This window comes from Macrotis lagotis, chromosome 2 (assembly GCF_037893015.1).
Source record: "Macrotis lagotis isolate mMagLag1 chromosome 2, bilby.v1.9.chrom.fasta, whole genome shotgun sequence".
Taxonomy (NCBI): Eukaryota; Metazoa; Chordata; class Mammalia; order Peramelemorphia; family Peramelidae; genus Macrotis; species Macrotis lagotis.
The window spans coordinates 342,038,612-342,062,991 of record NC_133659.1 but is presented as its reverse complement, the minus strand read 5'-3'; the positions used below and the strand labels follow the sequence as shown (position 1 = coordinate 342,062,991).

Genomic DNA, 24,380 nt, shown 5'->3' with positions numbered 1-24,380 from the left:
TCGCAGCTCCTGGGAGACAGACCGAGCAGGTCTCATCTCCCAAAGCTAGGATCGGAGGGGTTTCCTCCATGCTCTTTCTGAGCTCACTTCTTCCCCTTTGCTCTACGATCCCTCCCAGCCCTTCCATTCGAGCCTAGCAAGAAATCCATCCTCTTATTCCTGAGGACCATCTCTGAACAGAAGGTGTCTGGGACATGTGAGGCAGTGAAAGTCAGAGACAGCCCAGGACACATTCCTGGGCCTGGGGCCCAGAGAGGAGGGTGAACCCCAAGGGGAGACACCCACCTGACTTCCACAGCTGAGTTGCTCAGGATTTCTCCATCACAGTTCCAGGAGCTGTTGGGAAGACTGCAGCAGCAGGCTGGGTGGTTGCTGCAGATCTGCCCAAATCCCTTCTTCCCTAAGTCCTTGAGATCGCCATCTTCATCTTCTAAATGCTTTGACGTAAACTGAAATTTCCTCACCCGGTAAACCTCCACAAATGCAAAGTCAAACTACAAAACAAAAATAAATGGGCAAATTAAATGTTGTATATTTGGGAAGCAAAATTGAGAAAACTCCATCAAGTCTTCTATGATTAGATGTGGAATTTACAAGTCCCTTTTCCTTGAAAAAAAAAAGTTTCCCTCCATATCTTCCTCCTGCCATCAGGCCCCTGGAGGTGACCCATCTGTCGAGTTTCTCACTAGGTGGATCATTGGAACTTGAGGTAGCAGACCCTCCCGTCCATCTCCCCACCAGTTCCCACTTCCAGGTACAACACCTATAATGCAGGACGGTTCCGTCCATTGGCCTTCGCCAGTCTTTCTATAGGCCGGAGCAGCCACTTACACAACCTCATAACGGGGCTTAAGAAGCAAAGTCCTATAGAAGACCAGCTCCAGGAGGGCTCTTTTCTGTCCCAGTCTTAGGTCTTAAACATCCTGCAGCAGGATGAGAAAATGTTTCATGAAAACTGAGCATGTATCCAGAACCTCTGGCCTCAGCTTCCTTAAGTCTCCAATGTCTGAGGCGCTAAGGTCCTGCTGTGGGGTGGCCAACCTTCTCGGGAAACTACTGGGATTAGACAAGAATAATCATTCAACTTTACAGAGCCTCCCCACCCAGAGATACCCACCCAAGGGATACCCCCAAGGAGGGCAAGGATGACTGTTAGCTGCACTTTTTGTTGTGAGTCACTGTGAAGAAAGAGGGTGCCCTATGCCACAATGAAATTCTGCTTTGCCTACGAGTAAGTCAAAGAAACCTCTAGCTTGGCTGGTGCCAGACCACCTCAAGGGGAAATGAGCTAGCCTCCAGGTCTGAGTGGAATGAGGAGAGACACTGGGGCCAGGCTTGGGGCTGAGAGGGGATCCTGGGAGAAAAGAGCCCCAAGAAAATACTGCTGAGTTCTCAGTGGGCTGCTTCTCCTTCCCCCCTCCTCCAATGTCCACTTTGGGGGGGGGGGTAGGGACAGCCTGTAGATCTCTGGTCCATATGGACCAAAGCACAGGGCCAGGAAGGCAGGAAACAGAGCAGGCCCCATAAACAGTGGCCCTATTTGTATTCCAAGTGAATCCTAAATGACTGAAACTTACTTGGGGTAAATGCAACAAGGCTGCCAATAAATGTGAAAAGGAAGGTCAAAACAGAGAGACAGAAGAAAGAAATCCACCAAGACTTGAATCTTTTTTCCTCCCTTCATAAGAGGCCAATAAATTTGTGGATTTTTTTTTAAGTGGGAAGCTATTTGCTAATTTTAACAGGGTTCAACAAGATCTTAAGGAGACTGATAAACCAGCAGCTATTATTTTTTTTAAGATGAACATAGCATATTTTCATTTAATTGTACTTTTTAAGAAAGAGTGCCTTTGATAAATGAGTTCAAGTAACAAACCAAGTATCCTGGCACTCTTCCTAATGAAGCGAAAGCTCTGAAGAGGTATCCCTTTGACCTGTTCTCTCCAACAAACGATTAAGCAAATATAAATTACTCATACAATTAGAGGAGAGATCAAAAGCACTCGAGCTCCAAGCCTTCTCCCCCAGGATGCCTACCTGGTCATCTTGATTTGTGTGTCTGAAGAGGTACCTCAGAAAATTCAACCGGGAACATTTGCGAACAAGGATGAGGTCTGAGGAACCATCTGCCAAGTGGGCCACTGGGGATAGGCCCTTAGGGCTCCGTGGGCAGGCGCAGCTCATGTTGGTCGCATTGATTGCTAGAAACTTCCCCTGGATGACCTTCCACTCTTCTACTTCCTCTGGAAGGACAAAAAGAGCACTTGGAGGGGTTAAAGGACAACCATGCTTCAGAATCAGTTTTCTGGTCTAAAAAATGCAATTTGAGGCCACCAATAGATTCAAAGCAGCTCCTAGGTGAAAGGCCCTGCTGCAACACAGTATAGAAAGACATTAGTTGGAGGACAGGACACAGGCCTTGATGAGGAGAGTCTCAACAGATAAAAGACAAGAAGAGGAGGAAGGGGGGAAAGAGGCAGAATGTCACGCAAGGTGAGGGCATGGCGAATAGCAACTTGAGAGCCCAGATGTCAGAGAGGCTGGATGGGGAAATTGGGAAACAGCTGATACTCCTTGAGGGTCGGACACTGAGCAAAGGGGAGGGGGACAGGAAGGAGGCCTGGACTTTTCACTGATACCAGTGAACTCCCAAACTGATGCAGTGCCTTCTCTACGTGCTGCAACATTAGAGAGCTGAAGGGCAGGCTAGGAATGGAAGCCAGGCAGTGAAGGTTCTGCCAACCCTGCAACCATCACAAGGACCTTAGGCCAAACCTAACTTGCTCTGTCTTCATCCTCCACAAAGCTGCTTGTGAGGCAGGCAGAGAGTCTGGTTCCGATCTTCTCAATTGATGGCTCAGCTCTCCTTATATTCTCTTGGTTGTTTTTACTTTTTTTAATTTGTAGTCATTAAGATACAAAATTCTTTCCAAGTCTCACTTCCACAAGGACCCTCCCTGAGTACATTAGTCTAATCCAGCTTCTTTTCCACCATTGTTTTTATCAATGACACAGTCAGGTGAAGAAGGGTCTGAGTACGATGGTTCCAACGGCCTGGAAGGTGAAGAGAGTTTGCCATAAACACCTTTCTAGCCATTTCCCTCATTTCCTTCTCCTATGCCCTAGGCATGACCCGTGTCTCTTGCCATGCTTTCCTTTAATGGATTTTACTGTCTCTGCTTCTTGTTTTAGGAGGTAGGCTGCTTATAATCTTCTTCCATCCTGCTCCATCAGATGTCCTAAACAAGTCCACATTCTAAATTCACAGTGTCTTTGGTTGCAAGGATTTTGCTGCCTAAGTCTCATTTCAGTTGTTCTTGGTCTTTCTGCCACAGGAATCAACGTCAAGTGCTTAAACTCCTTGAGGAAATGGCACACATGAGGTCTAGGGCTGCCATGCTGCTGTCCCATTCCCCTTTCAGTCAAGAGGTAGTCTTACCACATCCACTGCCCCCATTATTTTTATTCTTTCTCCTGGTTTTGCATCAATGCTGATAGTTGCTCATTAGGCTGGTCACTGGGCTGGATACAGAGACATGGCTTGGGAGAACATCAGTAATAGGCTGGGGAGTCAAAGATTTTACTTGGTCTATAACACAGCCAGTGTTGGATTCTTTTTCTGGAACAAATCTTTGAGGATGTATGGGGTAAGTGCTGCGTGGGCTACACACAGCACTAAGTACGGAATCAACTTTTCTAAAATCAGTCAGAAAAATATGGCCAGAGGGTCTCCTGGATAATTTACTGCATAGCTCTTCTGAGCACTTCCCCTTTGGCCTGTCCACCTTGGCATGGAAGTTGTTAAACATATCAAAATATATTTCATTATCTGAAGGACCTTACTGAGCTTTTGCTGAATTTTGTGGAATTTTCCTCCCTCTTTATTTTCTGCAGATGTTGGCATAGAAACTGCAATTATTTCCCTGTAACTATTTTATTTATTGACACTCATCTGAATGCAGCAATAAGAGATGACTAAATGTCCCACGAAATGAGAAGCTGGGTGCTCAGAAGATAGAGTGCATTGTCTGGAGTCAGAAGGACTGGAATCTGGCCATAGTGGTTATTAGCTGTGTGACCCTGGGTAAGTCACTTTCATTTGTCTGAATCTACTGGAAAAGGAAATGGAGAGCTCCTCCAGAATCTTTGCCAAGAAGAGTCTTACACAACTCACAACCCATGTAATGATCCTTCTTGGTGGCTCTGATGCACTCAAGAGAAGCCTTGGCCCATCCTCTCATTCAGCTAGGGCTTTGTCTCCTCCATTACTTTCACTTCAAGATTGCCAGGACCCTCTGCTGTGACATCCATCAAGCCATGAAACAAGGATCTCAACTTGGACAACTGGCATGGTGTTCATGGATGCTCTAAAGACATATATTTCTTAGCAATTTCTGACCCCTCTTCCTTTCTTCCAGCAAAGCTTGGGGTGGGGAAGGGTCTCTTTTTGCTGGGCAGTCAGGGTCCTTTCTAAGCCAACTCCTCATTTCCCAGGCTACTTACATCCAATGCTTGCCCAGGCCCTTTGTGACTACCATTCCCATCCATGCCCCTGCAGACTTTGTTCCCTGCCTGGCATCCACTCACTCCTCATCTCCACCTTCCAGCTTCCCTGGCTTCCTCCGAGGCTTGGTGAGAGGCCTTTCCTGGTGTCTCTTTCCCCCCTCGGGCTTTTTTGGGTGCCAAAGGGGTCCATGCCCCACAAAAGACAAAGAATCACTGGTCTGGAGACTAGCCTAAATCAGACCTAGAGTGTATAAGCTGCCATTTTGGTTAGTGTAAAAAAAAAAAGACAGAAAATATATGTATAATTTCTATGGTTATTAAATTTCTTAGGGATTTCATCCAAAGTCACAGCAGTTTTTGTACCAAAAAACTTCCATAATGCAGACAATTAGCAAAAGCAAACCCCGCCAATATGCGATTAAAAATCATCTTTAGCTCTTACAGACCCTATCAAAGTTTTAAAATAAGGAAGTTCTGGCCTCTGAAATGACTTTCAATCTGGAGGGTCTCTAGTGTACCCAGAAGGTGACCCAGGACTTTAGCTAGCAAAGGCAACCTTTGCTTTCAACCTGTGTATTTGGAGACAGAGATGGGAACAAAAGAGGCTCCTCTGCATGAGGAGCTCGTCTCTGGGGACAGAGCTGGCTGACGTTTAACTAGTCTTCACTCCCCTTGACGACTGCAGTGACATGGGCATGGCCTTGGTTTCCATAGCCATGCCTTGTAATTGTGTCCTGACTTGGCCAAAGCAGCGGGTGGAGGAGGGTCTTCACACTGGAGAGTAGGGAAGGGGATGGAGACAACCAGAAGTGGTGGGGGGGTGGCCCTTGCCTCTGAGAAACGTAAGAATTGAATAAGGTTCATCGTATAAAGAGATGCAAAACAGAAAGACCCAGAAAGGACTTCCATAGAATCACAGAACGACAGTCAGGACAGACCAGGAGGCTTCTTGTCCCATCCATGTAAGGCACTAGGCCATGCCTCAGAATGACTCTCCAGTCAGTGATGGAGACTCTTCTATCTCAAGCAGTCCAGACCCTAGGGGAGGTGTGTCCCAGTCTTTCAAGGAGGCATCATTTCTGTCCGGCTTTGGCCTTGGTCAGGCCCAGTTGAAGAGCCCCTCCTTAGTCATTCTCAATGTAACGAAGCCTAGGAACAGTCTTTGGAGAGGCTCCTCCTAAGGTCAGCCACCAGTGAAGTTGCTCATGAAAGCCATTTAAGTCACCAAGTGGTCTGGAGGTTCCCCAATGAAAGTATAGACAAAACAATTTTCATGGACTAAGTGGCAAAGGAAAACAGAGACTCCCCTGGGTCTCCAGGGCTCTCAGAAGATCCAACAAGGCTAAAATGATCAACTCATGGAGACTCTGAAGTGTCCTCTCCTCCCTACACCAATGTGCCAGATCCATTAAGGCTAAGACACAGAAAAAGGCTAAAACTGGCTTGCCAGCACAGACACCCCTTGCAATCAGAATGATGCAGAGGGTGGGTAGATGCTGGGCTCAGAGGATAGATGGCCAGAAGGGGAAGAGCTGAGAGACCCTCCCTCAGAAAGTGGGAGTAGAACCTTGAAGGGAGAAGAGAAATTAGGAGATGTGAGGGAGGGGGAGTGGCCATGGTACAGGCACTGGACCAGATGCCCCCGATTATCCAGGCACTAAAGGGAGCAAAGGCCTCTGTTTTTCCCTCCATTCAGAGGCAGTGGCAGGGAGTAGAGAAGGGGCTGGGTGCTGATCCTGACCCTGACACACATTTTTCCTGCCCAACCTGGGCACTTGTCTCCAACCTCAGGCTCTGTGATGTCACATACCAGACACCAACCCCCTCCCCAGTTACTGTGCAAAGTGCCTTTTACCAACCAGCCACCCACCCAAGGCTCCCCTCACACCAGGACAGAACATGCCATCTTCAAAACTGCCTCCCCTCCCTAACCACAAGAATTCTTTTTCCAAAATACAAGAATACTACTGATTTTTTAATTAAGAAAAATGATGACCTTTTACATCAAACCCAATATCCCCCTGTTCAAATGGCAGGGCAGGTGACCTGGTGTGTGGCCACTTGAGCCAGCCACATGCTAAGGCCTGATTCCAATGTCCCCTCCTCAGGAAGCAGCCCTCTGGGGAAGCATGCACTTTCTGCCTATGCCCCAGTCCCAGACCAGCAGCTATGACTGGGCTGAGTGAAGGACAAGAGCCAGGCTCAGGCTCCTTGAAGACCGGGGAAGGCAGGAGAGCAGGAAGAACCTGTCGTCCCTCCCCGCACTGGCAGGAGACCCAGCAGAAGTAAGAGGAGACCTACGAGAGGAAGTAGTGTGAGCTGAGAAAGGGAGGTGGAGAGCAGCGAAGGGGGCAGGCCTTCCCTTTCTGAAGCATTGGTTGACAGGGAGGTTGGGCACTCTGGGAGAGAAATACCTGTATTTTCCAAGCCATAAAGGGCTTTTTTCTGCTCCTCTTCAAGCTGCTGCTTACTTTGCCTGCAAACAAAGCACCTGAAAGAGAGGAATAGTGTGGCCTTTCATGAATAATGTCTTTAACCTCAAAAGGGAACATTTAGAGTTGTGACCATAGTTCATCCTGCATTGACCCCAAATCCAATTGAATAGGTTTCCTGAAAACAACTCATGCCAAGTTTGTGCATGTCCTGGAGAAAAGCTGGAATTCTGTCAAGACCTCTGTTCCCAGGCCAGACTTCAGAGTCTGGACCACCTGCTATGAGAACACCTCCCCCCAGGCAGATTGCAGCTCATCTACAAGATGAGGGAGGAAGGAAGTCTGGCAGAGGTCCCAAGGCCAACTGTCCATCCATCCAGCCTTTCACCTAATGGGTAGGATTGACAGAAACCTGGAAACTTCCCTCCTAACCCTGGCTGGACCTCTCGTGGCCTGGCATCCAACCAGCACCACTGGCACTAGATAGCTCCAGGACAGGTGAGCCCAGGAAGCCACCTGTCTTGCCCTGGGATGACTCTCATTATGTTTCCTCTGATGCTTAAATAACCCTTTGGGGTTTACAAAGCACTTTACCTAGGTTATTCCATGTGATCCCCCACACTATGAGATAGGTGTGAGACTGTTATCCCCATTTTACAGATGAGAAAGCCAAGACTGAGAAAAGTTCAGAACACTCAAACTAATTCAAGTCTCTGAAAGGGAAGTTGAACCTGGGTCTCTGGAACTCTAAGCTTGGTGCTCTGGTCCCTCCCCAGGGCCTCCAGGAGATTTTCCTGCAGCCTGTCTCCCTCTGCCTCCCTAAACCTTCCCCCTGCAACCTGGTCGGGCCCTAGGGACCAGACAGGTTTCCATTGCTTGAGGATCCTTTAAGGTTGCTCTGCTCTCCTCTCCAGGTCCTAAGCCAGTCCTCCCTGACAAGACCCTGAAGCCAGAGGGGTTAGAGCTGGAATGGGACCCCAAGTCACATATTAACACTTTCATTTGAGGCCTATGGGACTGGGTAACCTCGGCAAGGCCACACAGGTCATCCGTGAGCAGGGAGAGGGTTCAAACTTGGACCACAAGTTTGGTCTTTTGTCCACACTGATGTAGTGGACAGCCCTAAAACCAAACCAGAAAGAATACGTGTGGTGCCATGGACACTTTTCTAGGGAACAGATAAAAAGGCCCATGTTGGGAGGCTGGCTCCACAAGTGGTCATGGTCTCCTGGCCCAATCCAAGTGTCGGGGTCTCTGGGGTCATCTTCCTGCCTGTGGTAGATACTAACACCTCCAATAGGAGTGAGTACCAAGAGCCTCTCACCCTGAGCGGCAAGGCTTCTTATCTCTTGGAGAGCCCACGGTGTGCTGTGCTGGAAGGAAGGCCACCGTTCCTTCATAGCAATGATGAGAAAGAAAGGTCTTAAAACCTAAAAATAAAATGGAAGAAAGTTCAGTGGAATTTGTCAGGCCTATCATGTGATTTCAAAAATCCTGACTCATGCTGGAGAAGACAAGCTCCAAAGGTCTTCTAACCATGACAGATAATATCCTGAGGATGTCACTTGCTCCAGTCATCCCCCAAACTTAGTGCTACTAGAGACTGGAAGAAGAGTAGTGATGGGAGGGCCAGGGAAGGACAAGGGAGGTGAGAGTACCTGCCTCCCTCCCTCCCTTTCATAGGGCAATGCCCGAGTAACTCCACTTGAGTCAGACCAACCCCTACTCACTCCAAAAGAAGGAAAGGATGCACCTAGAGGGGAGTGTAAGGCCCCCTTTCATGACACCCCCTCCTTGGCCCCACAATCTCCCCCTCAGAGCCATCTCCAAAGAGGCCTTTAGTATTGCATATATTTTTTCTATCCTCAAAGTCATTCTTCAATCTAATTTGATCACTGAAGTTAGGTTTAGCTCACTCATAATGATTTCTCCTCAAAGGCTGGCTCTCAGGCAATGGCTACTGGTCAACTTAAATTTCCCATGTAATAAGTGGCCCACGAGAGATCTATGAGGGTAGTGATGGGATCTATGGGAATCAGGGATTTATTGTTGTAGATGAAGAAAAAAATGCCCAACCTTAATTTTTCCTTTCTAAGATGCTCCTCCTTCTATCTCTTTATAAGTATCTTAAAAAAAAACCCATTCTATTTAAGGCAATGGGATTAAATGACCTGCCCAAGGTCACACAGCTCGGGAATTATTAAGTGTCTGAGTTCAGATTTGAACTCAGATCTTCCTGATTCCAGGGCCAGTGCTCTATCCACTATGCTACCTAGCTGCCCCTTTCCTTTTATTTAACTGTTTATTGTTTAGGAATAGAAAAGATACAATAACCCATCACTATCCCTCTGATACAATTTGGGGAATTTTTTATTTTATTTTCTAAGAACTCTACCCACCCAAAATGAATTCATTAATTTTTGGAATTACAAGAAAATCCACCCACATTCACGTGGCGGTTGTGAAAAATGACCCCACTATTCTCTAACTCATTCCCGGACAATTAGGGCAGAGGCTCAGAGTGGTGAGGCACAACATGCTGCCTTAGAATGTTAAAGAGGGATCATCAAGCTCAGCACCATGAGAACACCGAACAGGGTGAAAGCTATGAAGGACATCGCAGTTCTCCTAGTCCTGAGGCCCTGAGACCCATCAAACAAGAGGCTGCTGAGCAAAGGCCCCCCTCCTCCCAGGTCCCAGCTCAGAAGTACCCTCCCTGCAGCTGTCCTGTATGCCCCTGAGGTGCTCCCAGGTCTCATCACTGAATCCCATCTCACTCTGCTCTTGACCCTCAAGTTACCTGAAAGATCATATCGGATGAGGCCCATCCACCGCTTTTTCTCACTATCCCTCAATATGTCTCCATAGAAACCGTAACCCAGCAAGGACACGGAATACTTCAGAAAGGTGTTGTTGTGATGCACTGAAGACACGTCCATAGACAGAGAGTCCCCTGTTGAGAAAGCACGTCTTCACTGTCCTTTTTCTTTGCAAAGCAATAGGAATTAAGGGACTTGCCCAGGGTCAGACAGCTAGTATGTATAAGTGTCTGACTGAATTTGAACTCGAGTCCTCCTGACTCCATCTGTACCCACACTGTCCTCCCTTCTAACATGCATCTCCTTTTTCACATGAGTATTTCCATAAAGAAGAACCAACACTATTGTATGAAAGGGAAACAACCAAAGCACTCCTCTGGGGGCAGCTGCTGGCAAGGTGAGGGGCCAAACTCCAGACAGCAAAATCTGCTCTTGGGTCTTGTAGCACCTTGGGGACTGGAGGAGGGTCAGGCTGGGTCTCCTTGAGAAAGCAAGCATGGGAGGGGCTCCAGCTCAGCAGGGCCAGGATCTGAGACATGGAGTCAGAAGGACAGGTTTCAAATTCCCCATGGACATCAACTAGGGTGGGTGACCTCGAGAGGGTCACCTAGTCTGCCTGTGCCTCAGTTTCCTCCTCTGCGGTCTTGTTTGGGCTCCTAAGTCACAGTCAGCTCTAAACTAAAGCCAAATGGAAAGGATACATCTCTCAAGCTCTAAGATTGGGATCAGGCAGGGGTGGAAACCCACAGGTCTCCCCTAAAGTGCTGAGATAGGAGGGAGGACAGACCCCTGTGACTTGGACAGGTAAGAAAATCAAAGCTTTATGAGGGGAGGGGATGGGCATGAAGGAAGTTGGAGGAAGGGTCTGAGCAGCCTCACTCACAGGGACAGTGTGAGAAGGGGCTGTGAAGGAAGCCAGAACCCAGTATGAGAGAGCTGGAGACCCCTCACCTCACCTCCAAGCTGGAGCAAAGGTTTATGAAAAGGAGGGGGGGTGGCACAGTATCAGCTGAATGGAACTCCTGTCTAGCATGTTGGAAACTATGGTGAGGAGGATGGCATTTCAAGTATAAGGGCCAGAGGGGAGAAGGTAAGAACCAGCTCAAGGGGACAGTGCACTTCTGGAGCCTGAGCCTTGGGTGAGTGAAGGATGTGCAGAAAGGCATCAAGCCCTTATGCTCTCAGGGCCCAGAAAGGGGAGAGGGTGGGGTGTGTGTCTCTGTGTGTGTGGGTGCTAGTCCCCCTCTGGGGGGAAAGGGGAAGAGAAGCTGAAGTTCCCAGCACAAGGTGTGGCTCATGCTGCTTCTGGAGGTGCCATGAGAAAGATGGAGGTCCCTGGGTGAAGAGGCAGCCAGCCAGCAGCCCAGACCCTGTGGGGTGCACACTGACATAGGAACGCCTTTGTTTCTGTCTCGTTCAATCTCAGTGGATCCCACTGTGGTCGTTTCCAGGGGCAGTGAGTCTGACTCAGCCTGGAGCGGAGCTGAGAAGGGGAGTACAGGCTAATGACGGAAGACAGGCTGGACTGGAGGAAAGAGGTCTCCCCAAGCTGAGTGTTCCCCAGGGAGCTGCTGGAGTCTGAGAAGTGAGTGAAGGGCTCTGATCTGGACATTGGGAAAACCACTTGGGAGGCTAGATGGAGACAGGGCCAGAGAGAGGAGACTAGAGGCAGGGAGGCCAATGAGAGCAGAGGGAAGGAGTCAGATGGAAGGAATACTGAGGTCGAGGGGCAGGATCCCACGACATGACGGTGGTTGGGAGAGACCAGGAAAATGCCAAGCTTCCACACCTGGCAGCCTGGAACAGGAGGAGAATGGTTTGGGGAGAAAGGTCAGAAGTTTACAAGATGTCCAACAGGGAGCCAGTGAGGTCTGGAGCCAGACACTGGGGCTAGAGCGGACAGCCAGGAGTCATCTGAACAGAGATAACCATTCGACTATCCATGGGCAATGGCTTAAGTTCAGCAAAGAGTGTCAAGAGAGAAAAGAGGCCTGTGGACAGTCCTGGTGAGTGGATGGGCTAGGGAAGGAGCCTTCAAACCAGAGAAAAGTGACAGAAAGAGAGAAGGGGCAAGAACCCAGGAACATTCTGAAGAAAGTACCGAGGACTGCCAAGAGATGATGAGTGTCAGACAGCAGCCTGGAGCAAGGGCATCCGATGGGTTGGCATCAGGAGCACTGAAGTTTCTCAGAGTTGAGGTCTGACCATCTGCTGTGTCGCAGCCCAGAGGCTGGCACCCCTGAGGTTGGCTGCTTTCAGGTGGGAGGAGAGCCAGGACAAGGGCAGGGGCACGAGTGCCCCAAAAGAGAGTGCAGAACGGACTGTGTCCTGTGTCCAGCAGGGCTGAAGCCAACTACAAACCCAGAAATGTCTTCTAGTGCGTGAGGTACAGATCACAGATAACTGACAAACAATTTTTCCTCAGCAGCCCTGTTTGGCCTAAGTCCACTAGCTTATAATTAAGCATTCTTATATACTCAAGGACTTACCAATAATAATGTGTAATGCTGATGTAACTGGGTCATTGACACCAACTGTGGCATAGCATACACAATCCGTTGAACCTGAAAAAAACAAGATTCTTGATGAATTCAGGGAATTGCAGATTCGAATCCTCAGTCCTTAGAAGTTTCTAAAGTCTGTCTTGATCAAACTCCCAGATACACAAGAAATGATTCTTCCCTGCCTCAATATGACAAGATAAAACAGGAGACAAGGTCAACTTTGAAAGTTTGTTAAATATTTAAGAAGAAAATGTTCATATCTAAGTAGCTTCTTCTGTGGACGGAAATGCACATTTTATTTGATGTTAAAATTCAGAGTAAAAAAAATAGAAAAAATGAAGGGCTGGACAAAGAAGGACTCTTGCTCTTTCTCAGGATAGAATGGGCCACCTCCAGACAGATGTCAGACCCAGGATTATTTGGCTTTTTAAACTTCACCAATACAAGAATTAGTTTTGTTTGATGATGTGTTTCTGATGGGTTTTGTTTTTCTTGCTTACTTCATGGAAGTTGGGAGGAAGAGCACAGGAAGTTGTTCTTACCTTAATTCTATGAAGCTAGCAATCATGTTACTTTAACATTTCCCTGATGTTTTCAGATAAGAAATAAGTCTAAAATGTCAATGACACTTCCAAATAGCTGAACTTTAACAGCTCCTCAATTTTCAGGAAAGCTGATAACCCAAGGTCATCAGGGAGGATAAGCTTCATCTTGTGAAATGTGGAGAAAAATGCATTTAGAATTTCAGCGGCAAGTTCTCTTCTGAAGTCTCCCTGGGCTGTGGGGAAGACCAGAAGATCTCAAAGGCTGTCAGGGGAAAGAATAGAAGCTCTGGAAGAATTTGACAAGGCTGGCCAGGGAGAACGAATGACAGTTTTAGACTGAACAGATCACAAAGAGCATCTTATTAAAGGGCACGTTAATGGTGGAAGGAGGGCCTCTATCAACATAACAGGGCTGGGAGAGAAGAGCGATCAAAAATAAAAAATGAATATTGTACAATTGCAAAGAAGAGAGAAGGCAGCCTTCACTCCTTTGCAGAGATGGGATGTCCCCAAATGTAATAATATACTGCAGAGATTTCAGACTTTTCTGAGGTAAGAACCACTTTTGCTCATTTTTTCTTTCTTATTTTCTTTAAAAAACAATGTTATGTGGGATGTCTCTCTGGGAGAAGTGGGAGAAAGATGCTGGAAGAAACTCTGATGATGTTAAAAAAATAGATTATCAATTACTTTTTTTTTAGGTTTTTTTTTTTTGTAAGGCAAACAGGGTTAAGTGGCTTGCCCAAGGCCACACAGCTAGGTCATTATTAAGTGTCTGAGGCTGGATTTGAACCCAGGTACTCCTGACTCCAGGGCTGGTGCTTTATCCACTACACCACCTAGCCAACCCCTATCAATTACTTTTTTTAGAGGGTAGCTTGGCATTCAAGATGGAGACTAGAAATAAAGATTTGGGCATCTTAAGCATGAGGGAAGTTGAAGCCACGGAATCAGAAAAGCCCGTCCTTGTTACAAGGGCTCAGAGAGTATACACAATCTGAGTCAACTCTACCCACATCACTGCCTCATCCACCAGTTTAGTTTAGTATCTTGGACAAAAAAGGAAATGAAGTTGGGTTGGTGTCTTCTGCTTTTTCTCACTGTTTGTTGTCCATCTCTTTCCTGAGCTTTTCTAGATTGTTCCTGGGGAGGGAAGGCCAGGCCTATGGCCTCGAGCTCAGAGACTTGATTCTAGTCCTCTTCCCATATAGTGGCAGCTCTCCTGTCCTCAGGCACATCTCCAACTCTCCCTGGACGGGAAGACCCTGTTCAGGTGAGTCCAGTGACTGGCTTGAACCCTGGGCAGCTTGCATACTGTCTCCTTGGTTACCAAGGGGTCCAACCTCTGAGGCACATGTGTGGGACACTCTCCTAGAAGGAAACCAGGGATAGGTTCTGTCTTCTGGTGTTTGAGGTCCTTTCTTGGAGCCTCTTTGTCTCCCAGCAGGCTGACATCTCCTGCTCTCCCCATAACACACAATGGCATTTATTCTCCTTTGGAGCATTTCTGTCTAAAATCTGAGACAGTTGATGGATTTGTGGGGGGGGGGAGATAAGATTTCCCGCCAGCCAATTCTAGTCTCTTCAGAAGAACTCCACCTCTCCTCTAGTGAGAATGGCTGAAGCCGACTTTTAGGGGCTAGTCCTTAAAAGTAAATGCTTTCCCTACTCTTATTTATAGGAGTGGAACCAAGGTGCTTTTTCTCACTCCAAACTGCAAGTTTGTTTGGAAGATGTGGTTTTGAAACTTTTCATCAGAGAGAGGAGAAAGGGGAGGAGGGAGAGGAGGGAGGGAAGGAAGGGGGGGGAGGAGGAGGGAGAGGAAGGGCCAGCAGATGCTTGGATATCCAAAGACCCCCCACCCCCCACGATTAGATCCCAAGTCTCTAGGCTAGCTTGTGATCTATTTCCCAAACTCATCTGTTTTTTTTTGTCCAGATATTCTACAATCTACTCCAATGACAAAATTTTCTTTTTTTCCCTGACCCTCATTGCTTTACATCATGCTCCCCCCCCACCCCCTTAGATTTCCTTACATGAATAAACCTTCTTAATCAGCTAACCTACTTCCCACCCCTTCTTAACTATCAAGTTCCTTTTAAACAAGATTATAGAAATCCAGAGTCCAGGCTTGGGTTTCATCCCAAGTCTCACTTATATTTAGGAGGTCACATCTGCCATCTTGCTTTAGGATTCCCAGGTGCTGTGTATTGCCTAAATGCTGGGCACCTGAGTGCAATTAGGGCCACGGGTCTTTTCTGGCTCCTTTCCTGGACTTTTGTCTCCTGCGGATTTCTGGGTGCCTTAGCTACTGAACAAAGCACTTTCCTCTTCTTCCTTTGCAACTCCTCTCTATGGTATCTACTTTGGGAACAGACACTGGGAGTCGTCTTTCTCCCTCACCTTTTTCATTTTAAAGAGCTTTTGACGAGATTCATAAGACCCCCGGGAATACATTCTTACTGGCTTTTCAGGGAAATTTCATCCCTGATTAGGGATCTGTCAGCTATATGTCATAAGCTGTAGATACTGTAAGATCATCTTTGGGGGTGTTGCAAGCCCCTGAATTCCTCAAGGTAACTGGACCATCACTTGTCATGCTGGCAGTCTCTAAGAAAGCCTTCAGTCTGCCAGGTGGCCTGTGTAGCCCATGAAAACCCAAGGTCCCTGGTGCCCACCAGAGCCAGAGGCCTAAGCCACCTTCATGTGACATGCATTTTAACTCTGAAAACTGCAAACTGACTCCATTTACCATAATAATGACAACACGAGGGGGCGGCTAGGTGGCACAGTGGATAGAGCATCGGCCCTGGAGTCAGGAGGACCTGAGTTCAAAATTACTTAATAATGACCTAGCTGTGTAGCCTTGGGCAAGCCACTTAATCCCATTGCCTTGCAAAAAAACCTAAAAAATGAATAAAAATAATGCCAACATGCCTCTTTTTGTTTCCTGGTACCTCAGCTGTCACACCATCCCCTTTCCTCATTACAAGGGAAAGGATCACATAGCATGTCAAATTAGCCCATGTCATTCTATTTACACAACCACAGAGAAGATTACTTTCTGAATCTCTGCTAAAGAGAAAGGATAAAGGATCAATGTACAGCTTTAAGAACAAGAATGATTACAAGAATTAGACAGATCTGGAAGGGAACAGAGGAAGGAGGGGGCATCCTGATCATCCTGAGAAGAGGGCAAGGTGAAGGGAGCTGATGGAGACTTCACGAGGTCTCTCCAGTCTAAGCAGAGTCAGAGTTTGTCCTCTAATGGAGCCAAGCTGATTGCTTCATCTGATGTCTCTGCACCTCGGGGGAACAGACTTGCAGGTTCCCATGGGCCCTGGGCCAGGGAGCAAGTGTCTGGCTAACAAGGCCAAGGTGCCATTGGGACATTCCCAGGAGAGGGCCTCAGAAGCTGGGAGAGAAACTCTTAATGAGTCAACAAGATCTCTTAGAAAACATTCTGCAAAGGTTTCTTTTCAAAAGGAAGCTCAGCCTATCCTTGAAGCTGCCGACTGGGATGATAGCAGGCCCCAGTCAAGACCGGCTCCCAGTGGGGTCCTACCAATCACATGCCACGGGAAAGCCCTTTCTCTAGGCATCACGACTTAGAGAAGGACCCTCAGGCTTGGATCTCAACAACCTCTTCTTTTTCCAAGTTCGAGAAGGCCAGTTGTATGTTTGTCTTCTCCACAGGAATTTCTTCCCCTCCATCACTTTGGATGCTCACTCCACCCCAGAAATGACTCAGCCCGGGATTGGCTGGTTCCTAGTCCTTCATTCCAGGCATAGATCAGCCATCTCTTCCTTTCTCTAGGCTCCAAAGACCTTCACCTATGATGAACCTGGTCCCATGACACCCCTTTCCATTAGAATGGAGGATCCCTGCGGCAGGGGCTGCCATTCTGCTTCTGTGTGTACTGCCAGCACTTAGCTCAGAGCCTGGCCCATGGTAAGATGGTACTCTCCATCATTCCTTGAGCTAGAGGACCCATTTCCCCCAGGACTCACTTCCCTGGCTATTATCTCAGGGCTCAAGTATTCATGATGAGTCCCTTCTAATGGTGTCACACCCTGAGGTGCTTTCCTTTCCTCCCATGCCATGACCATCAGACTTCATCCCCTCATGGCTGCACCTACTCTCCTTGGTTCTGAGGTCTGGCATTCTACTCTTACCTCCTGGTCAGTTTTTCTTCTTTCCTCACTCCTCCTCAACCTGAGCCCATGTGTTCTCATCACAAACCCATCTCCAAATGACAAAATCCAAGGACCAGCTCAACCACTGACTTCTCCAGAACACTCTCCCTGATCCTCTCAGCTGAAAAAAGGATCGTTCCTGTGACTTTTCTTGAATAGGGTCACAAGGGTGAAGAGCCAGGAGATCCTAATGGTTTGGGGCCAACAAAGCAGTGTACCCCTCCCAACAGTCAAGAATTCTTAAAGTCATGATTAAAACTGCAAGAGGAGTTGAAAGGGCCATATGTTAACAATGGATGACCAAGAATGGATGGAAACCCAAGGTGAAGCACCAGACCAAGAGGAAGGCCATCCACTCAATTCTCTACATGGAAACAAGACAAAACACACAAGAGTTACAGAGAGTGAGGAAGGAGGAAAGAGATCTCCCACACAGGGGAAAACCTGATTTAAGATTCAGAACTTTAATCTGAAGTAACCAAAAAAAGGTCAGACGATCTTCCTAAGGCTTTGATCAGGAAGACAGAGAGGACACCACAAATTCATAAAGCTCTACAACTGAAAATGGCAAAAATCCCATTTGTGCCTTCTGGGGCCAGCTTCAGGTTGCTGAAGTAAAGACTGGCACACTCCCACGAGAGCAAATTTAACAGTGTTACTGTACAAATGTACTGCTAAGAAAAAATGTGAAGACAAATAAATTGGGGGTAAGCAAAGCCAGTCAATGCACCAAAAAGACTGTTATTTCACAGTTCCAGAGCTCTTTAAGGAAGACATTTTAATGTTGATTTTGTTGATATCAAATACTTTTCAGAAAGGATATTTATCCACTAACTCGGTGGTGATAAAGTCACTTTACATCACCTGCTGGGATTATCCCAATTCGCAGTCTGCACTGGACTAAAGATGCTTTGGGATTATTCTGGTCTATACCACAGTCCCTCTGTGTCCTTCCAATGAGGCCATGTAACACCTCACTGAACATGCCATCTCCACCAACACAAACAATTCTGTAGGAAAGCAGAAAATACAGAACAATCATTCCATGATTCTGGTCCAAAGAGATCCCCCTCCAAGAGTTTGGATTGGCTCATTCCAGGTCCTCTGTAAACTAGCCCCAACCAGCCTCCCCAGATCTTAACTCATGCTCCTCTACAACAGCCATGCTGGCCTGACCGTCCCCTTCATAGGTCCTGAGACCTTTGCTCAGGTCACTCCCTCTGCCAGAAATGCATGTGGATTTCTTCCTTCCTCTATCACCCAACAATGCTGCCTTGATATCCTTTGAGGTCCAGTTCTAGGGTCACCTCATCCCTGACTGGTACAAGTCCCACAATAAATGCTAATTGCCTGCACTGCTCCAAGAGTCCCTTGGCTTCCACCACTAAATGAGCTGGTGTTCTCTCTCTCTCTCTCTCTCTCTCTCTCTCTCTCTCTCTCTCTCTCTCTCTCTCACACACACACACACACACACACACACACACACACACACACACACACATTCTTTCTATGTGACTGCAAACTTCTAATTAATAGAAATCATGTCCTAAACAACTCAAGGATCACAGATTTAACATAAAGGAACCCAGAGGTCATTGAGGCAACTGCCTCACTGAAGAATGAGGAAATCAAGGACCAGGGAAGTGAAGTGAGCCAGTTACACTCCGCTGGGGACGAGGCATTAGAAGCTCCCAATCCCAGTCATCCCACTGCTGCCTTAGGAAGACATGCTCCATGAAGATCGTGGAGAGTATGAAGGGATGGTATCAAATACACACACACACACACACACACACACACACACAAATACATCTGGGAAGGCCTCCAGATTATCTCTTACAAGGTGGAGGCAGAGACCTGCAGGAAGCAGGGCCCTGGGGGACTCCACATCACTGTCCAGACAAGGGGAGCCCCTCATCTCCACCCACCCCAGCACTGTCTCAGGAAGAAGAATCACAAAGCTAAACAAGGATGAAACACCATATATTTCTGGGACATACTTTTTAAAACCAAGGGGCCCAGAACCCTTACTTACCCATCATATTTCTCAATATTAATTTCAAACAAACTGTCCTTTGCATGGTTAGCGTGTTCAGTAACTGTGGAGAACAAGCATGTAATTCACAGTTAAGTTCTCATGAAAAATCATTATCCACCAAATACCATTTTATGTTCTTCAAATAAAAAGAGCGCTTAAGAGTCTGGCTCCATGGGACACTGCCAACAATGGTAAGGGCCGTCTCTGGCGATGGTAGTTTAGGAAAGATTTATTCTTCAACACTTGGCTTAGAAAAACCAGAAACCACAAACCCCTCTTGCCTTTCAGAGGAGGAGGCTACTTTGGAGTCTTACTGCCCTCTTCCCAGAGCAGGGTCCCAGTGACCTACATCAGGTACCACCTGGAGGAGAGAACCTGCTGAATCAGGTGAGCATCCACAGCTCCTATGCAGGACTCTCAGCAGCCCCAGGAGGCAGGTCAGGCTTGGGTTCTCCCTAGTTTATGTAGGTTCTATAGGGGACAGACATAGATCTTGGAATACCCAACCCACTGGACTGTAGGGGATGGTGAAAGGGACAAAATGACAATTATTTTTTCATTTTCAATCCAGGATGAAGAATGTCTAGCACGCATTTGTTGCTGTGCAGATGGATGAACAATTGGATCTACAAATACCTCTATCTCAGAGTGATCCGAAACATGGAAAAAGAGCAGCCCCCAGAACTGAGCAGGAGGAAGAGTACAGGAAGGATTGTTTTGGAGAATTAGACAATGTTTTTAAACAAACACATCCATCTGTCTTGAAAAAAAGGTCTCAAACTCTTTTAAACTCCTATTCTTCCCATATTAGATGGTTGTGAGTCATGGAACATCACAGTTACGCTGCGGGGCTTGGTTGGGAGCAGACTCCAAAACAGGACAAATGAAGAAGTAAAAGGGAGAAGTTGTTCTCAAGGCTGTATGGCCAGATGCGGCATGCCCATGCTGCTGGGAAGCCCGCCTCTTCTGTTGGTCTCCAGGAAGCTCCTGGCACCCTGCAAGGATAAGAAGGGGTGGGCGGGCTGGTGTCGACACTGCTGGAGGAAAGACCCATGCTGGTGGGATTACTGATGCACTGAGCAGGTTGCTTCCAAAGTTTGGGGCTTCCAATGGCTGTGAAGATAGTGAAGTTGTCATTCTGCTAAATTCATTCTAGTCTTTTTCTCTGTGTAATTTGTTCTCCAAGAAATGAGTCCTTCTCTGTTTTCCTCCTAACCATAAACCAGATATTTTCTGATGACATTAGGTTCTCTGCAAAGACCTACCATCACTCCTTTCATTTCCATAATTGACACGTTAGGTCAAGGGCATGCTGCCAGACACAGTCATGTTTTAGCACCATATCTGATAGGCTTCCTGCTCTGTGTGTGGATGAGAGAAGTGTGGGAAATGGTAGATGGCCTTGGAACTAATGGAATGACCAAACCATTAATGGGTCAATGCCAACTTGGAATGCCCTTGACCTCGAGCTGGTGAGAATCTGTAATGAGGATGTGGATGTGAAGGGATAGGGATGACTGGTGATTCCTTCAACTGGCAGACCATATGGATGTCAGGCAATATTTGATCCCTTTCCAATCTGGCTCCAGCCTCCTTCTTCAGCTTTACTTCCCATTATTCCTCTTCTCCTACCGTATTCATGCACGGTTCCCTGACCTTGGCACTTGTACTGGGGACACAGGCTACCATCCAGAGCCACTTTTCCAGATGCCCCTAGCTGCCACTGTTGGCTTCCTCTTCACACTGGATCTGCAGACCTCAACTCTCACAGAAGGGCAGGCATGTTTCCATTTTTGGTTGTTTAGCACTAGCATCTGTGAGGCCCTCTAGCTGGACTGAATGGAGAGCTAATTCTTTAAATGCCAGTGGTGAGATCGGAACAGTTCTCCAAAGACTAAAACAAAGGGTTGAAGAGAACATGAAACTGAAGGAAGCTCCCCCAAATATCTGCACATTAAAGGCAGGGAGGAGTTGGCTAGGCCCAGCACCAAGAAATCTCCTGGGAGCAGCTGGCCAACAGGCTCCACAATGGGGGGCGATGGTCATGCTCCATTCAGCTCAAGCAAGGCTCCACCTAGGGCACTGTGCTCAAGTCAAAAGACAAGAAACAATGTGCAGCTTCTTCAAAGTAGGGAGCTGAGTGGGATGGCAACATGCCAGGAGTTAAGGCCTGAGACAGTCAGCTGAGAGACTGTCTCTTTGGTCCAGAGAGGGTTCACACTGCCCAAGACCTCTCCACAGGCTCTCAGTCCTGTGGAACACAGATGAATGCAAGCTCTTTGGCTTGACCTTAAAGGACCTCAAAGAGCATGAGTCAATGGGAAAAGAGACAGAGAAGGGGATTGAGGCAAAGTAAATTGTCTTCACAACCAGAGATTCCCCCATCATTCACAGGGTACAACAATACCAACAGGAGGGCCTCTTGACTCTGCCAAGTTTCTCTTCAAGGTGCCTTCTTGAGATATTATTCCTTGATGTCTTAAGATCTAGTCAGGCTGGGTTTTGTTTTCTTTTATCCACAGAACTGCAAGCAATTAAACTTCTCTTTAAGGTAATCATCTTACTCATTTTTATCACCTCAGGGCTTGGCAGAGTGTTTCTGGGCACACAGCTGGTGCTTAATAAAACCTTGCTGTTGAATTGCTCCCATGTCCATAGCCCTCCAAGGTCTGCAAATTGCTTCCTAAGTGGTCTCTCTAGGAAACTCAAAACAGGAGGCAATGGGACCCTGGGAGATGGGGAGCCTAATCCAAGTTTTCTTGGGGTGCTCTCCCTACTCACCAAGCCACACACCAAGTTATCTCTAACCAAACAATTCTAAGTACAATATGATCTGTTGAATTCAGAAAAAAGAGAAAGCTAAGCCTTACCAATGACATCAGTAGTGATGGAAGCTAGATTAAAGAGTGGGACGACTTTCTGTTCATAGATGCGCTTGCCTTGTCTCTTTCCTCCGAAGGGATTAATATACACGAGTAAGTGCTTTGGTCTACATGCTACGGGAAGAAAAGGAGATCTCAATCAGAATGGGTAAACAACAATGGCTGACTCCAGATAAGAGAGGCATTCAAAAACCCACAGAATCGGGATGTGGCTTTTTCTGAAATGCAATCTTTGAAGTCTTTCAGACAGTGGGAGTGCCATCTGTTTCATGTGAGAGCTTCATCTACAGCCAGGAGCTGAAAGAAGAGGGAGAAGGCCAAGCCAGCGTTCCAGAGCTTCTTGGAGGCACTAAGTGGTCAAGTGGTTAACCTGGAATCAAAGATACAAGTCGGGACCCCTGTGTCCAGGGGCAGCTCTGGAGCCACTAGGCCACCCCTCCTCTCGGAGCTCCCTTTAGACCCTCAGCATAATGCTTGGCTCACTGGACAGATTCAATTAAAAAAAAAAAGATGGAATAGAGCGAGTGGAAGCAAAAAAGGAAGCAAAAGGAGAAAAGGCAAACAAGGGTCCCTACGCTCTTCTTAGATATTCCTTTAGTTTATTCAAGGCCAAGAACAGAACTTGCTATCAAAAACTATGATTTAAAAGTTTGGAGCAAAAGACTTGGGAAACAAAGATGTGAGGAAGAAAACATAATGGAAGGAACTGAAACAACCTAAGAGGAGAGAAAATGAAAAGGGGATAAAACAAAATTTTAACTTATACAATTTAAAACCTAAATGTTTCAAATCATATACAACTAATGTGTATCAGGCTCTACTGGGGAATGACCACCCAAGCTGGAGTGGGGGAAGGAAGAAATGGTGAGTATAGTGAATGCAGAGCCATCTGCAGCAACTTGTATGCACAGAAGCAGAGGACAACCCCCAACAACAGACATGGAAAGAGAGGCCCGGAGTAGGGGAGTGCCTTGCCCCAGTCTCCTCCCTAGAGCAGCCTAAGGCACAGGCCTCAAGCCCACATCTGCTCCAAACTTGTCAAGGACATAAATGCCTCCATTTTGCACTTCCCACCCAAGATTCTCTGGCTCTAGATGACCCATCCTGAGTCCATTCCGACCTCTGAGGCACCTCCTCTAGACCTTTGTTTTCATTGTCCCTCATGCCTGAAAGGCTGTCACTCCTCACCCGCTCACTTCTACATGTAGCCTATCACAAAGCTCCAAACTGCTGCTTTGCTAAGGTCCCCCATTCAGTTCACTGGATTAGGGAAGATGAGTTAAGATGGTGGGGGAACAGAAGGAAGGAGTACAGCTAAGAGTCCCCAACAACTTCTCCAGTACAAGACCTAACAAGAGCAGCAGAACAATGGGACTGGGCGGAATCAATGAGTTTCCAGTCCAAGATCACAAACTCAACCCACAGACATGTGACCAGGGCATTTTCCAATTGGTGAGTCACTTCCAGGAGCCACCATTTTGAGGATGGATACCGTGAGTCATGCTTGATTCCCCTCCTGGGTAGGTATTAAAGACTCTGGACTTTGCCAGTGACTCCCCCACCTCCTTACTCTGGAATTTCTCTCAAGTGTCTAAGACCTTTTTAGACTGGGACACAGCCCCCAAGACACATGCCCAGGGACATCCCCCTGGGACAGGCCAGGTCCCCTCTCTCTCTGGTGAGTTCTTTCTGGGCTCTCTGTTTTACAGAAGGGTCTAGGTTAACCATGCCTCATTCCCCTCTTGGTTGTCCTTCTGACTCTCTGGACTTTGGTCCTATGGTCTCTCACCATATCTTTCCTTCCACTCTTTCTGGCTCCCATTCATAGGGTGCCTTCACTCTTAGGGAGTGCCTTCACCCTCAAGGACAGGGTTTTCTTTTCATTTGGATTTGTGGACCCAGAGTTTAGAATAAGAGCCTAGGTCATCATAATCCATGTTTGTTGGAGGAAGCTGGAAGGGCAGGGCTGCCTACTGAAGATTACAGACTTGGCCTCACTTGCCAGAATGATTGATTTTTTCAGCAAAATTGCCAAGTCTCTCATGATGTGTTTCTTAACCTCATCCCCACTCCAGTCACTTCTATTCTCTCCTTCCTCCTTATTAACCTGTGTGTATGCTGGGATCTCCCAAAATAAGATGGAAGGTCTTTGAGGAAAGGACTCTTTCTTTTGTCTTGTATAATGAATGTTTACTGACAGAGCTCGAGGGCTCATTGGCTTTCAGAGTTGTCCATGATCTCCAATGGTTTCTTTCCTTGACCTCTCTGCAGCCACTGACACTGTTGGTCATTCTCTCTTGAAGCCTTTTCCCTCCAGGTTTTCAAAATACATTTATTCATATGGCATCTCTGCTTGGGAAGCCTTCCCCTCCCGACTTCAACTGATAGATTCCTATTTATTCTTTAAAATTCAACTCAAATGTTACTTCCTATAGGAAGAGAAGTCTCCCCCAAATT

At 47.1% G+C, this 24,380-nt stretch overlaps 1 protein-coding gene and 1 long non-coding RNA gene across 7 annotated transcripts in view; one reads left to right on the top strand and one right to left on the bottom strand.

Annotated features, from left to right (window-relative positions):
* Positions 1-24,380, bottom strand: part of CERK (ceramide kinase) — a 54,370-nt gene that overhangs the window by 282 nt on the left and 29,708 nt on the right. For all 3 annotated transcript variants that reach the window (XM_074227263.1, XM_074227264.1, XM_074227265.1), the window contains 9 exons: positions 21,912-22,037; positions 19,039-19,102; positions 17,868-18,013; positions 12,247-12,321; positions 9,739-9,891; positions 8,263-8,368; positions 6,921-6,997; positions 2,038-2,243; positions 286-494 (listed from right to left, as the gene is read on the bottom strand). In XM_074227263.1, the coding sequence (XP_074083364.1) occupies positions 286-494; positions 2,038-2,243; positions 6,921-6,997; positions 8,263-8,368; positions 9,739-9,891; positions 12,247-12,321; positions 17,868-18,013; positions 19,039-19,102; positions 21,912-22,037 (1,162 nt within the window). The remainder of the gene's footprint in view (positions 1-285; positions 495-2,037; positions 2,244-6,920; positions 6,998-8,262; positions 8,369-9,738; positions 9,892-12,246; positions 12,322-17,867; positions 18,014-19,038; positions 19,103-21,911; positions 22,038-24,380) is intronic.
* LOC141515562 (uncharacterized) lies at positions 6,218-23,657 on the top strand. Of its 4 annotated transcripts, none has more exons than XR_012476359.1 (5): positions 6,218-7,333; positions 12,930-13,358; positions 13,943-14,079; positions 19,330-19,428; positions 19,613-23,657. It is a non-coding gene; the product is annotated as an uncharacterized LOC141515562 (long non-coding RNA). The 4 variants fall into 4 exon arrangements; XR_012476356.1 differs by having other exon boundaries at positions 6,218-7,436; XR_012476357.1 differs by lacking the exon at positions 19,330-19,428 and having other exon boundaries at positions 6,219-7,436.